The 13,127-nt window shown below is 35.3% G+C and overlaps 1 protein-coding gene across 2 annotated transcripts; it reads left to right on the top strand.

The window, feature by feature from the left end:
• The first annotated feature begins 263 nt into the window (after positions 1–263).
• LOC139893025 (copper transport protein CCH) lies at positions 264–11,644 on the top strand. Of its 2 annotated transcripts, none has more exons than XM_071876164.1 (4): positions 264–316; positions 398–473; positions 886–1,027; positions 11,491–11,644. In XM_071876164.1, coding segments are annotated over exons 1-4 (228 nt in total). In that variant the 5' UTR covers positions 264–307; the 3' UTR covers positions 11,492–11,644. The 2 variants fall into 2 exon arrangements, with proteins under 2 accessions (XP_071732265.1, XP_071732264.1); XM_071876163.1 differs by lacking the exon at positions 11,491–11,644 and adding an exon at positions 1,128–1,264.
• The last annotated feature ends 1,483 nt before the right edge of the window (positions 11,645–13,127 follow it).

The raw sequence follows: 13,127 nt of genomic DNA, 5'->3' as shown, positions 1-13,127 counted from the left end.
TCAGATGAAAAGGTACTACTAATAAACTTAACAAACTGGACTCAACCCAATAAACCTCAGTTTGGAAACAAGTCGAATATGCCCAACAGCTTAATGGTTAAGGCCAGCCCAAGTGTAGGGTGAGTACTGGCTAACAAGTCCCCTTCAAAACAACTCAAAAAGTGAAGCTAAATTGGCATCCAGATGTTAAGAATCTAGTTCTTCACTTTATTTAACTCTTTATATATCCTCCATTTGCCAACAAATTCCTTTCAACACTTTATATATAACCTAGTAAAGTACATATTTCTCTACAACTTCTTCAACAATGGCTAATGTGAGTTTTGTACTTACACATTTCTACGTTTTAATTCAATTATTATGTAGTGTTAATTATTCATAATTGTTCTTGAAATAGGTGGTGGAATTGAAGGTTGGTTTACATTGTGAAGAATGCATTAAAAAGATCTTAAAGACCATCAAGAAATTTGAAGGTAATTACTAATTAAATACTCTATAACTCATGCTTTTATTTCATTAAATACTCAGACTTAACAATACTACATGGTGTCTTCTAAACACAAGGAGTAAGATCCATGATAGGTTGGTTGTAGTTAGCTTAGGATGGTCCTAACCCATTTTTGTCCTGCTAAGTATGTGGTGTATGATCATAACTAGAACGTTGCAACATATGCAATATACAAATGGAGGCCATGGTTCAAATCTCATCACCGTGTCTTTTTTAATCATGGTCACATGATTTACCTCTCGTGCTGATCGTTGATTGGTAGGATTGGTTGGTGGATACCACATGAGGGTCGATTGGTCGAATATAATTGAAATATATAGAATGGTGTAAGTGTGTTGAAGTTGATGTAACTAATCTATGTTATGCTATTTGAGCAGACATTGAAGCCTATGATATCGATACGAAACAGAACAAGGTGATGGTTATAGGGAATGTAACAAATGAAGATGTGATCAAAGCATTACAGAAGATCGGTAAACAAGCTACCAATTGGGAAGATGATATAACAACAAATCACTAGTAAGTCAAGCAAAATTAAAAATCAATTTTACTCTAATACTTGTTTCGAGTTGTTTATTAAGAGAACTATAGGTTGATCTTGTAACCATTGATTATTCAGGATTCATTTGTCAAAAATTTGAGATCATGTAAAATCGAGCGTATTATTCATTTCTACTATTATCTATAATCTAAAAGAATATTCGAACATAGGTAGAATTTAGATGTAATAATGAGTTTCATATGAATCTGTGTAATGATCGATACATCTATATTCTATATATCTATATATAAGTTTAATTCTCGTTCTGTAACAATTTAGTCGATTTTTTTACTTAAATGTATGTCATCCCGAGTTCAAAACTAAGAGAAGCAGAGAAAGGGGTAAATAAGATTAGTTAGTTGATTCTAGTTAAAGTTATGAGTTCTGTTGGGAATTATGATCTGATGAGTCAAAAAGTATTTTTCAGATTCTAGAGTCTGGAGATGTAGAGTCTGAAGTTGCAGACTCTGGTGTTTACTGAAGTCAACGGTTTTAGATTTCTTGATGGCTAAGCTAATGAATATTCTGGAGATATGTTTAACTTTTAAGAAGATTTGTTTTGATTCGGGTTTATCTCCAGAAGATTGACTTTAAAGTTATTAACGTATAAGTTTGGTTTTTAAGTTTATCTTTTCCTTATTTGTAGCTGAGTAGTTTTGGAAACCAAATCTCCAGATTTGGTTTTGATCTGTATAAATAGGGACGTGTGCTTTTTATTCGATGTATATTTTGGCACGATCAATATTATCAAACATATATTTCATATCGTGTTCTCTCAATTCTTGTACTTATAATTCTTATTTATTGTTCAATTGAGAGTCTGGTGTTCATAGATCAAATACTGTGAACTTATAACTGGTATCAGAGCGGGTAAGGTGTAAATACTATTACAGTAATCTTTACAAACGATCCATATTTTTATAAATATGTCTACCAGTACCATTCCTACTCCAGTTATGGCTGGAAAAGGTGTGCCAATATTCGATGGCACAGACTTTGCAACTTGGAAATTGAAAGTCCTATGGTTTTTAGGATCTATTCATGAAGAAGCTGAGCATGTTCTTACAACAGGACCTATTATTCCTGGTTCTATGATAGCTGTTGTTCCTGCCACAGATACTGTTGCTGCTCAACCTGCCTACTTTCGTGAAACACCAAGAGAAAGGTGGACTGAAGCAGAAGCTATCAAGTACAAACTAGATAGCAAAATAAGGAGTATTATTGGGAATGATGTTACTGTTCCAATTCTCAGAAAGATCAGTCATGCCAAGACTGCTAAAGCTATATGGGATCTGTTGCTTAATGACTATGAAGGAGTCACTGTTGTTAAGACTCAGAAGAAAAAGAATCTGATTAGATGTTATGAAAATTTTGCTGCTCAGCCTAAAGAATCTTTGAGTGATCTTCATTCAAGATTTCAGGTTCTGATAAATGATCTTGAAAGTGTTGAGGTAGAGAAAACACAACAAGTGTTGTGTCAAAAGTTCATTGAACTGTTACCCTCAAACTTTGAATCTGTGATTACATCTATGGTAATCAGTGAAAAGATAGATAACTATGAGTTAAGTGAATTGTTTGGCATACTGTCAAACTTTGAGGAAACTCAATTAAAGAACAAGATCAATGCTAAGAAAACTGCTAAAGATCCAGAAGCTGCATTGGTGGTTACCACAAAGAAGAATAAGCAATTGTTCTCTAGTTACTCTAGCAAAGTTGAATCTGAAAGTGATGAAACTTCTGATGATGATAGTGAATCTGATGAAGATGAGGAGATCAAAGATTTGGAAGTTCATATGGCTCTTTTGACTCAAAGGATTGAGCAGAAAAAGTTTGGTTATAAGAAGGGTAAAGGCAAGGGTACTTTTGATCCAAAGAAAGCTAAATGCTTTAAGTGTGGCAAGATAGGACACATAGCTGCTGATTGCTGGTCTAAGGGTGAAGGAGGTTCAAATACCAACAAGTCTGTTGACAAAGCAAGAAAGTATAAGCTCAAGTACATGAAGTTAAAGAGTGAAGCAGAAAAATCAAAGAACAAAGAACAGGAAAAGGCTTTGTACACAGAAGCATGGGAAGATGAAGACTCATCATCTGATGAGGAGGAAGATAAGTGTCTTATGGCTTTAATTGATGGTAGTTCTAGCAAGTTTGAGGAAGATCTGAAAGCTATTGAGAAGATGGATAAAGACTCTACTTGTAATAAAGTTTCTGCTTATAAGGTACAAAACTTTGTGAACTATCTTAATAATGAAAAAGTGAGAATGTTTCAGTATTTGCTGCTTGACTTTCAATGGTGTTTAGATGATATTGATAGGTTAAGAACACAAATTTTTGATCTTAAAAAACACTATCAAAGACAAAGAAGCTGAAATTAAAATCTTGAAAAAATGTGAGGTAGAACTTGACACATATAAAATGACATACACAGAAGAAACTAAAAGATTAAATACTGAATTAGGAAGATCGATGAAAAGGTCAAAACACTATGAATCAATTTGTAAATCTTGGTGTGTATCTTCCAAAAAGAATTCTGATGCTATTGCCAAATAAATTCCAAATGATGTCAAAGCTATACTAGGTGAAAACTACATATTAGATAATAATGTGGAAGTTGATCCAAGTGTATTCAAACCTGACATTCAACCAAACACATTCGTAAAATTTGATGGTGACAAAAAGATTTTAACCAATGCTTTTGTAAGGTCATTAGATCCAGTTGAACCTTCTGAGACTATAATACTTGAAAGTAAAAATCCATTAGAGTCTGAACTTTTGAAACCTTCAGACTCTAGCATTTTAGTCTCTCAAGATAATAGTGTATGTTCTGACCTAGAGTCTGACACCCATGAGTCAAGTTGCAATAACAACTCTGAATCATCCTCTGAAACTAACACTTTTCCAGATCCAAAAGTGTTAACTAAAAGAAGGTCAAAGTCAAAATAAGCTAAGACAATTCAAAAACTCAAAAAGAAAATTTTTAAGCTCAATAAAAAAATCAAGAGCCAAGAAAAACCTTCAGTTAAAAGAACATCTTGTTTTTCTAAGGAAATTAAGAAGATATGAAAACCCAAAGTTTGTGAAAATAAAAGTGTCTTACAATCTGTTAAGGACAAGTTGATTTGGATTGGAAACAAGACTTTTGTTTGGAGAGTGAAGAGCACTCCAACTGAACCCACTGAAAAGTGGGTTCCCCTTAAAAACTAACCATTTTCTCTTGTTTTGTGTCTTGTGTAACAGGGTAACATGTGGTATTTGGATAGTGGTTGCTCAAGACACATGACTGGATGCAAAGAGCATCTTGTAGGGTTTGTTGAAGAAAAAGGTCATTCTGTAAGATATGGTGATAATTCAGTTGCAAAGACTATTGGTTATGGTACTGTTATAGCTGGAAGTGTTTCATTTAAAAAGGTTGCTTTAGTTGAAGGGTTGAAGCATAATTTGCTAAGTGTAAGCCAAATTGCTGATGAAGATTGTAAAATCAGAATAAGAAAGAAAGCTGGTATTATTTATGATCCTAAAGGAAGATCAACACTTGTAGCCTGGAGATTTCAAAATTTGTATATGCTGGATTTAGATTCTGTTGATGCTGGAATAGAAACATGTCTGTACTCTCAGACTGTCCCTGAACTTAATTGGCTGTGGCACAAAAGGCTTTCTCATCTCAATTTCAAAAACATTAATGAGCTTTTAAAAAAGAAGCTTGTAAGAGGTCTGCCTCAACAGCCTTTCAAGAAAGATAAGCCTTGTTCTGCTTGTATTATGGGTAAACAGACCAAAATAAAGTTTCCCTCAAAAACCCTGGCTACTATCAGTGATCCACTTCACATGCTTCACATGAATCTATTTGGTCCAATGAACACTAGTAGTTTGGGTGGGAAAAGATATACTCTAGTGATTGTTGATGAGTATTCTAGATTTACATGGGTTATTTTCTTAACTGCAAAAAGTGATGCTCCTGAAGAAATCATCAATTTGATCAAGAGAGAGCAGGTTCAAAAAGGTGTTCTTGTTAAACAGTTGAGAAGTGATCATGGTTCTGAGTTCAAAAATGTTACATTAATTGACTTTTGTGAAGAGTCTGGAATTGGTTAAAATTTCTCTGCTGTTAGAACTCCACAACAAAATGGAGTTGCTGAAAAAAGAAATAGAACCCTTATTGAAGCAGCCAGAACCATGTTATGTCAATCAAATGTTGCTCTAAGGTTCTGGGCAGAGGCAGTTAATACAGCATGTTATACTCAAAATAGGTCTTTGATTGTGAAGAAACATGGCAAAACTCCCTATGAGTTATACCATAAAAAGGTGCCTACTATTCTTTACTTCCATGTATTTGGGTGTAAGTGCTATATTTTAATTCAAAGAGATCAGCTTGAAAAGATGAGGTCAAAATCTGATGAAGGTGTGTTCATGGGATATTCTTCTGTATCTAAAGCTTATAGAGTATATAATCAGAGGAGAATGAAATTGAAGAATCCATTAATGTTTCTTTTGATGAAAGCTCTATAGAAATGGATCAGTCATCCAGCACTGAGCAATCTGCACTTGGTGAATTGTCAAATTTAATTTCTGGAAACAGTGTTCAGACTCTGGATTCAGAGTCTGAGTCAGATGAACCTAATTTGTCTGGGTTGAAAAATGATTCTGCAGATAATTCTCATACAGAAGAAGTTCCACAAGAAGATGAGTCTGTTGTTATTCAAGAGTGTGATCAGTCATCAAATACCACCTTGGATCATGCCGTTCCTACTAGAAAATCATCTAGAAATATAGTTCCTCCAAAGCATCTTGAGGATTATGTTGTGGATCCTACTGGTTTGCCTAAACCTAGCTCTTCTTCTCAGACACCTGTGTCTGACTTTGCTATTGCAAACTATTGCTTCTTTTCTAGTTTTCTTTCACTAATTGAGCCCAAGGAAGTATATGAAGCATTGGCTGACAATGATTGGGTTGAGGCTATGACTGAAGAGTTGACAGAATTTGAAAGGAATGATGTATGGGAGTTGGTTCCAAAATCTGATGGTAAAACTGCAATTGGCACTAAATGGGTTTACAGAAACAAGGTTGATAAAGAGGGTATTGTGATTAGAAATAAAGCAAGGTTAGTGGCTCAAGGGTATAGACAAGAAGAAGGATTAGATTATGATGAGACTTTTGCTACTGTTGCTAAAATTGAAGCTATTAGACTGTTTCTGGCATATGCTGCACACAAAGATTTCAAGGTGTTTCAAATGGATGTGAAGAGTGCTTTTCTGAATGGTAAATTGCAAGAAGAGGTGTATGTGAAACAACCTCCTGGTATTGTAAGTAAGAAATTTCCTAAGCATGTTTACAGATTGAAGAAAGCATTGTATGGTCTGAAGCAAGCTCCCAGAGCCTGGTATGATACCTTGTCAACATTTCTTCTAGAAAAGAATTTTTCCAGAGGAGCCATTGACAAGACTTTATTTATCAAAAAGGACAAAGGTGATGTGTTACTTGTTCAAATTTATGTTGATGACATTATTTTTGGGTCTACTAATCCACACTTAAGAAAATAGTTTTCTGACATTATGTCTGAAGAGTATAGAATGAGCAATTTATGTACTTTAAACTATTTTCCTGGGTTGCAAATTAAACAGAGTTCTGAAGGCATATTTATTAACCAAAGTAACTACATTTCTGACATGTTAACTAAATTTGGTTTTAAAAATTGTTCTACTTTAAGAACTCCAATGAGTGTTTCTGAAAAGCTTGATAAAGATGAATCTGGGAAACTCACTTGTCAATCAACCTATAGAGGTATGATTGGATCTTTGCTATTCTTAACTGCTAGTAGACCTGATATAATGTTTGTTACATGTCTTTGTGCACGTTACCAATCAGATCCTAGGGAGTCTCATTATAAAGCTGTGAAAAGAATTTTTAGGTACTTAAAAGGTACCCCTAACCTGGGTCTTTGGTACTCTAAAGACTCAGGGTTTGATCTAATTAGTTACACAGATGCAGACTATGCAGGTTGCAAATTAGACAGAAAAAGCACTTCTGGTGGATGTCAATTGCTAGGTGGAAAATTGGTCAACTGGTCTAGTAAAAAGCAGAATTCTGTGGCCACTTCCACAGCAGAAGCTGAATATGTTGCTGCAGGAAGTTGTTGTGCTCAGTTACTTTGAAAGCAACATCAACTTTTGGATTTTGGGTTATCATTGACCAAAACTCCAATAATGTGTGATAATAAAAGTGCAATTGCTATTACTCAGAATCCAGTGTTTCACTCCAGAACCAAGCATATTGAAATCAGGCATCATTTTATAAGGGATTGTGTTGAGAAGGGCAAAGTGTTTTTAAAGCATATTGGTACTAAAGATCAAATGGCAGATATTTTTACTAAAGCACTTCCTGAAGAAAGGCATTTTTATCTTCTTGGGCAACTTGGAATGTTAAATCCATCAACTGAAATGTTGTCCAGTGATGATACTCTCTAAACTGTTATTGTAAAAAATAAAAATAAAAAAATTAGAGTCTGGATTACGTCATATTCAGAGTCTGGGTGACATCATGTTATTCAGAGTCTGGAAAGATTTACTCTACTGGTGTAAGTTTGTGAAATATTTGTTTCCTTATTTGGTTTTTACTTACGTTTGTCTAAAGTGAAAAGGGTTATTTTTAAAGGGGGTAAAAGGTAACTTCTTTTGGGGGTTAAAAGTAACTTTTTGAAATTGTGTCAGGAGTATTTAATCCCTCCTCTTCTTCAAATCAATATCAAATTATAAAACCCTAATCCCTCTTTTCGATCATCATCTTCAAAAATTCCCTCAATCTTCAAAATTCTCTCTTTCTTAAAGCTAAATGGCAAGATCAAAGTTCATTCCATTCGTTCTTGTACCCACTGCTAACATGGTTAGAGCTACAGAAATCAAAGGAAACAAGGATGTGATGGTTTCGGCTAACAAAAGAGTTGCATGTGATTCTATTCCTGAAAACTTTACTAACGAAGGTTATGAAGAGTTGGTTCAGTTCATGCGAAATCATCCTCTGAAGGATGCTTTCTTTAAAACAACGACTATGTTTCCAGAGTTGTTAGGTGAATTCTGGTATACTTGTGTTGGAAATAGGGAAGCTCGAACAATCACTGGCACTTATCGCAATGGTAACAATACTTTAGTTCTTACTGAAAATCATTTAAGATTGGCTTTGAATCTTCCTATGCGAGATGATTTTGTTAGAATCGTATCAAGGTCTGTTGTGAGGTCTTGTTTTACTTTGGTTGGTCAACCTTTGACTGACTCATCTTTTAAGATAACTATGTTTTCACCCAGGTGGATGTTTGTGTTGTCTAATGTACTTAGAAGCTTGAGTTTTAAGTGTGGGAGCTTGACTAAGATTAATGATTTTGAGGCTTATTTGTTTCATGCTATAGTAACAGGAAGAAATATTGATTTTGCTCGTTTGTACTTTAATGAATTGTTGGTTCTTACTGAAAAGACTCCTAGGGATCATAATGTGCCATTTATCAGGATTTTGAGTCTTATGATTGAACAAGCCATGACTCCAGCTTTATATGATGGGCTTAAGGTGTTTCGTGTGTATGAGTATACAGCTTTTCCAGAGTGTAGTACACGAATGTTTCACAGCCATATTGTCAATGATGAAGAAGTTGCTCTCACACCAGCTATGATGCAATGGGTCAATATTGGCCATGATGACCAACCTATAGTTCCTGAGCAATCAGGATCTGCAGGGGCATCTTCTTCAGGGTCTGAGCAATCAGGGTCTGCAGAAGATCACAACAATGGTCAACCTATCATAGAGTCTGAGCAATCAGATTCTACCCCCCCAGAAACTCCACCCCATGTTGTTTCACAAATAGAGCAGGCTGAAGGTATGAGTGAGGACAACCCACTTCATTCTAACCTACCTTCTCCCACTACTAATGAACAAAATCTCCAATCAACCAACCTTATGAACTCACCAGTTCATATTGAGAACATCACCATAACTGAAACCCTATATGATTCAGCACTTATGGATTCACATCAACAATCCATTAGGCAATGTGCTACTAGTGCTTCTCTATCACCTCTGCTAGAGGTTGGTGAGGGGAGTACTTTGACCCAACCTAAATCTGATAGGATAGTCAACTTGGATACCCATGTTACAGTTGCTGAAGAATCCCACTCAGTTAACTTAAATGAAGAAGTCTCAATCCTGAACTCAAACAACCAAATCCAAAAACCAGCTACAATGGCCAAGCCTACTATTACCTCAGACTCAAGTCTGCCACTACCCACTCCAAATATTCCTTCCTTACACTTACTTGCACAGGCTGCCAATGTTACACTTATGTCACAAGGTGTAATACAGGCCTCTAATCCTTCTATGTCCAAGGATCGCCCTACTTTTCAACAGGAAGGTTGTGAGGACATGCCAACCCTACCCCTAACTATTGGTAACACTTCACAGACTGAGGCACCAATTAATATGGTTGGCCTGAACTAGGCTTTGACCACTTTGACTAAAAAGTTTGATGACAAGCTTTCTGGTGTGCAGTCTCAATTTGATAAAATTAATCTCCAATTGAATAATAATTTTATTTCTAAAAATGTGTTGATGGAGGTAAGGAGGATGGTTGGGGATGTACAGGATGTGGCTGGTACAAGTGGTGCGGGGGGTGTGACAAATATTGCTGACAGATTGACAGCTTTGGAAAAGAAAATGGCAGGTGTTGATGAAGTTAAAGAATGTTTTACAGATTTTGCTTCTGATGTTAAGTCTCTTCAAGATCAACAAACTGAAATTTGGAAGTTATTATCTACTCTCCCTTTAGATGATGTCAAAAAGGGGGAGAAAATAAAAAGATTGAATGTTGAAGGCATTGAGGGGGAGCAATCTAAGAGAGCTCAAGTTGAGGGGGAGCATCAGGCTGAGGGGGAGAATATAGCTGATAGAGGTGTTGATACTCAGGTGGTTGTTGTTGATAGAGGTACTGGTGATACTCAAATGGTTGATGTTGATACCCAGGTGGTTGTTGCTGGTGATACTCAAATAGGTGGTGTTGGTTATGTTCAAGGAAGCACTAGTGCTGTTGTGGTTGCTGCTATACATGGTAATTTAAGAGCTCAGATGAACAAAAGATTTAGATTCAGAAGATATGAAGGTGATGTTGTCAAGGTTGAGGTTGATAAATCTGAATTTGAAGGTGTCACTTTATTGCAAACCATGACTCATTTACCTGATAGAAGATTAAGAGTTAAATTGAATCAAATTGTTCGATTGGGTTTTTGTGAGTGAAAAGGCATAGATGTGTGTATCCAGGAGTATACAGATGATCAAGTTATTGTACAAGAAGTGTTGAAGAGAGTTTATATGCTGGTACATTTGGTATTTGAAGAAGGGTTTATAAGTTTTAAGGATTATGAGGTATTTTGTGGAATGTTTGATTTAGAGATGAAGGAGAGAAGAGCTAAGGGACATGTTGAAAGGTATGATGTTCCTGAACATTTAGAGTTTGTTGATGATAAGTATGTTGAGTATTTGGATGGTTTGATGTTTAAGACAAATGGAAATCAAAGAATGTTGTTTAGGGTTGATCAGTTTGAAGGAGCTAGCATTGAGATGTTGATCAGTTTATTATCTAGATGTGAGACAGAGCAAACTTTTCCTTTTAGGGTACAATTGTTGAATCACTTGTATAGCAAGTTGTCCATGTTGAAGAAAATTCATTTTATGAATAGCAAGTGTAAACTGATTGAAAAGGAGTATGCAAAGTTGAAGAAGTAGGTGAACAGGTTGTTTTGACATCATCAGATAGGGGAAGATTGTTGGAAATTATGATCTGATGAGTCAAAAAGTATTTTGCAGATTCTAGAGTCTGGAGATGTAGAGTCTGAAGTTGTAGACTCCGATGTTTATTGAAGTCAACGGTTTTAAATTTCTTGATGGCTAAGCTAATGAATATTCTGGAGATATGTTTAACTTTTAAGAAGATTTGTTTTGATTCGGGTTTATCTCCAGAAGATTGACTTTAAAGTTATTAGCGTATAAGTTTGGTTTTTAAGTTTATCTTTTCCTTATTTGTAGCAGAGTAGTTTTAGAAACCAAATCTCCAGATTTGGTTTTGATCTGTATAAATAGGGACGTGTGCTTTTCATTCGATGTATCTTTTGGCACGATCAATATTATCAAACATATATTTCATATCGTGTTCTCTCAATTCTTGTACTTATAATTCTTATTTATTGTTCAATTGAGTGTCTGGTGTTCATAGATCAAATACTGTGAACTTATAAGTTCAAGTCCCGTCGTGATAAAAAATTAGTGTGTGTGTTTGCCGTTCCCAATAAAAAAGGTTATCTGCTCTTGATCGAGTAGGAAGGAAAAGGAAAATATATAAAATCTTCTTCCCTCTTCCTTTTTTTTTTTTTTTTCATTTCGTAATTTTTATTTTCTTTTCTCTTCTAAAATCTAGAGAACTCGAGAACATAGAGCATTCCAGGTGCACGTAATCAGAATATCATGTGCTTAACAATATTGGAAAAGACTAGTGGACCATCCTAAAAGCTTCAACCGTTGAATAAAATTTTTTGCACCAGGATAACCCATGTTTGATGTATCAAAATTATATGGAAACAAATAATAATGCTTACCCCGTATTATTTTCGTGTAATTAGCATAAGAACATGTGCAACAGATGACCATTATAGTACATCCTCTAGCATACAAAAATGTGACAAATACAGCTTATAAACTTTCCAGTTAGCGAAATTAATGATCATTGTATTGTTGTAGCAGATTTAAAGTTATTTTCAACCCACACAATTGGTTAAACAAACATTTTATTTATTTCACATGAATGACTTTACATCATATATAGTCACAGTGTCACACAGCTACAATATAACGGCCTAACGGGCATAGTAGCTTTTAAAACAATCATAATCCATTGCAAACTTACATTGTAGACATTTAAGTGTCATCACGTCTCGCACACTTTTTAAACATCTATCGCAATGAACACCCTTGGTTTCAATTCCCCGAACAAATGAAAGAGAGTGTTGGTGAACGTGAGCAAGGTTATGAATTACCTCGAACTTTATATTCACATACTTATCAACATTTTGATAAAAGAAGGGAGACGTGTATGTTTCTGATTGACGTATTAATGGAGCACAAGCGGTATGTACTGACTGAACACACTCCTGACAATGATAGAAGGATCTACCAGGATCTAATGGGAATTCACAAATTTCACAAAAGTAATCACTTTTATGATTCTCAATCGGAAAGTAACTCAACTTCATTGGGTGTTTGTCAACCTTGTGTGTAATTGTCTCACTCACTAATAAAGCACACTTGACGTGTAAATTAATATCGCAAACCTCACATTGGAACGCAAATCCCGAATAACAATCACCCATACACAAACGACAATTCTTGTACGGGTAATATAATCCAGTCTCATATATAGAAAGGAGGTGATTTGGGTGAGCCTTGTGAGTAACTCTTTCAGGTATAAATGCACAACAAACATCGACGCAGTATCCACATTCGACACAACAATAAACAAATCCATTACTAGGTAATCTGCAAATAGCACACTCGAAAACATTAAGAAACTTAGGATTGATCTTTGGATGGTAAATCAAGGGATGTTTCCGGTGACCAGGGTGGTTGTTTACTTCAACTGGAAGACGGGTGCACCACTCATGGAGTACAAAGTCGCAATTTTCATCCTCATTGGCGCATACATAGAATGGCGGCGTCATAATTGGTTTCACACATCCATTACATAAAAGTTGAATCTTTTTTCTTGGGTTATGATATGAAACATTTTTTGCTCTATGAGAGGCGGTTGTTGGTCGCGTAACATCCACAACAAGTAGTGGATGTTCATGACTAATATGCTTTTTGATCACATCATTAGTTCCAAATGACATTGATCGAGTATCTTTATAAAACAAGTTTTTTAATATACTATAAGATTCATCGGGAAAGGGAAGGTGAAGAAGATCTGGGTAGTCATCCTCTTCATAATTTTTAATGAGTTTTCCTGTACCTATTAATTAATTTAATGAATGAATTATAGTTGCAGCTTATTTATAATGA

This window comes from Rutidosis leptorrhynchoides, chromosome 2 (assembly GCF_046630445.1).
Source record: "Rutidosis leptorrhynchoides isolate AG116_Rl617_1_P2 chromosome 2, CSIRO_AGI_Rlap_v1, whole genome shotgun sequence".
Taxonomy (NCBI): domain Eukaryota; kingdom Viridiplantae; phylum Streptophyta; class Magnoliopsida; order Asterales; family Asteraceae; genus Rutidosis; species Rutidosis leptorrhynchoides.
Note: the sequence above shows the minus strand (reverse complement) of the source record. Positions and strands in the feature narration are given on the sequence as shown.

Excerpts from the sequence above, each read along its gene's own strand:
- LOC139893025 (XM_071876164.1), top strand. Across the intron at positions 474-885 it reads GACCATCAAGAAATTTGAAG|ACATTGAAGCCTATGATATC; the intron begins GTAATTACTAAT and ends CTATTTGAGCAG.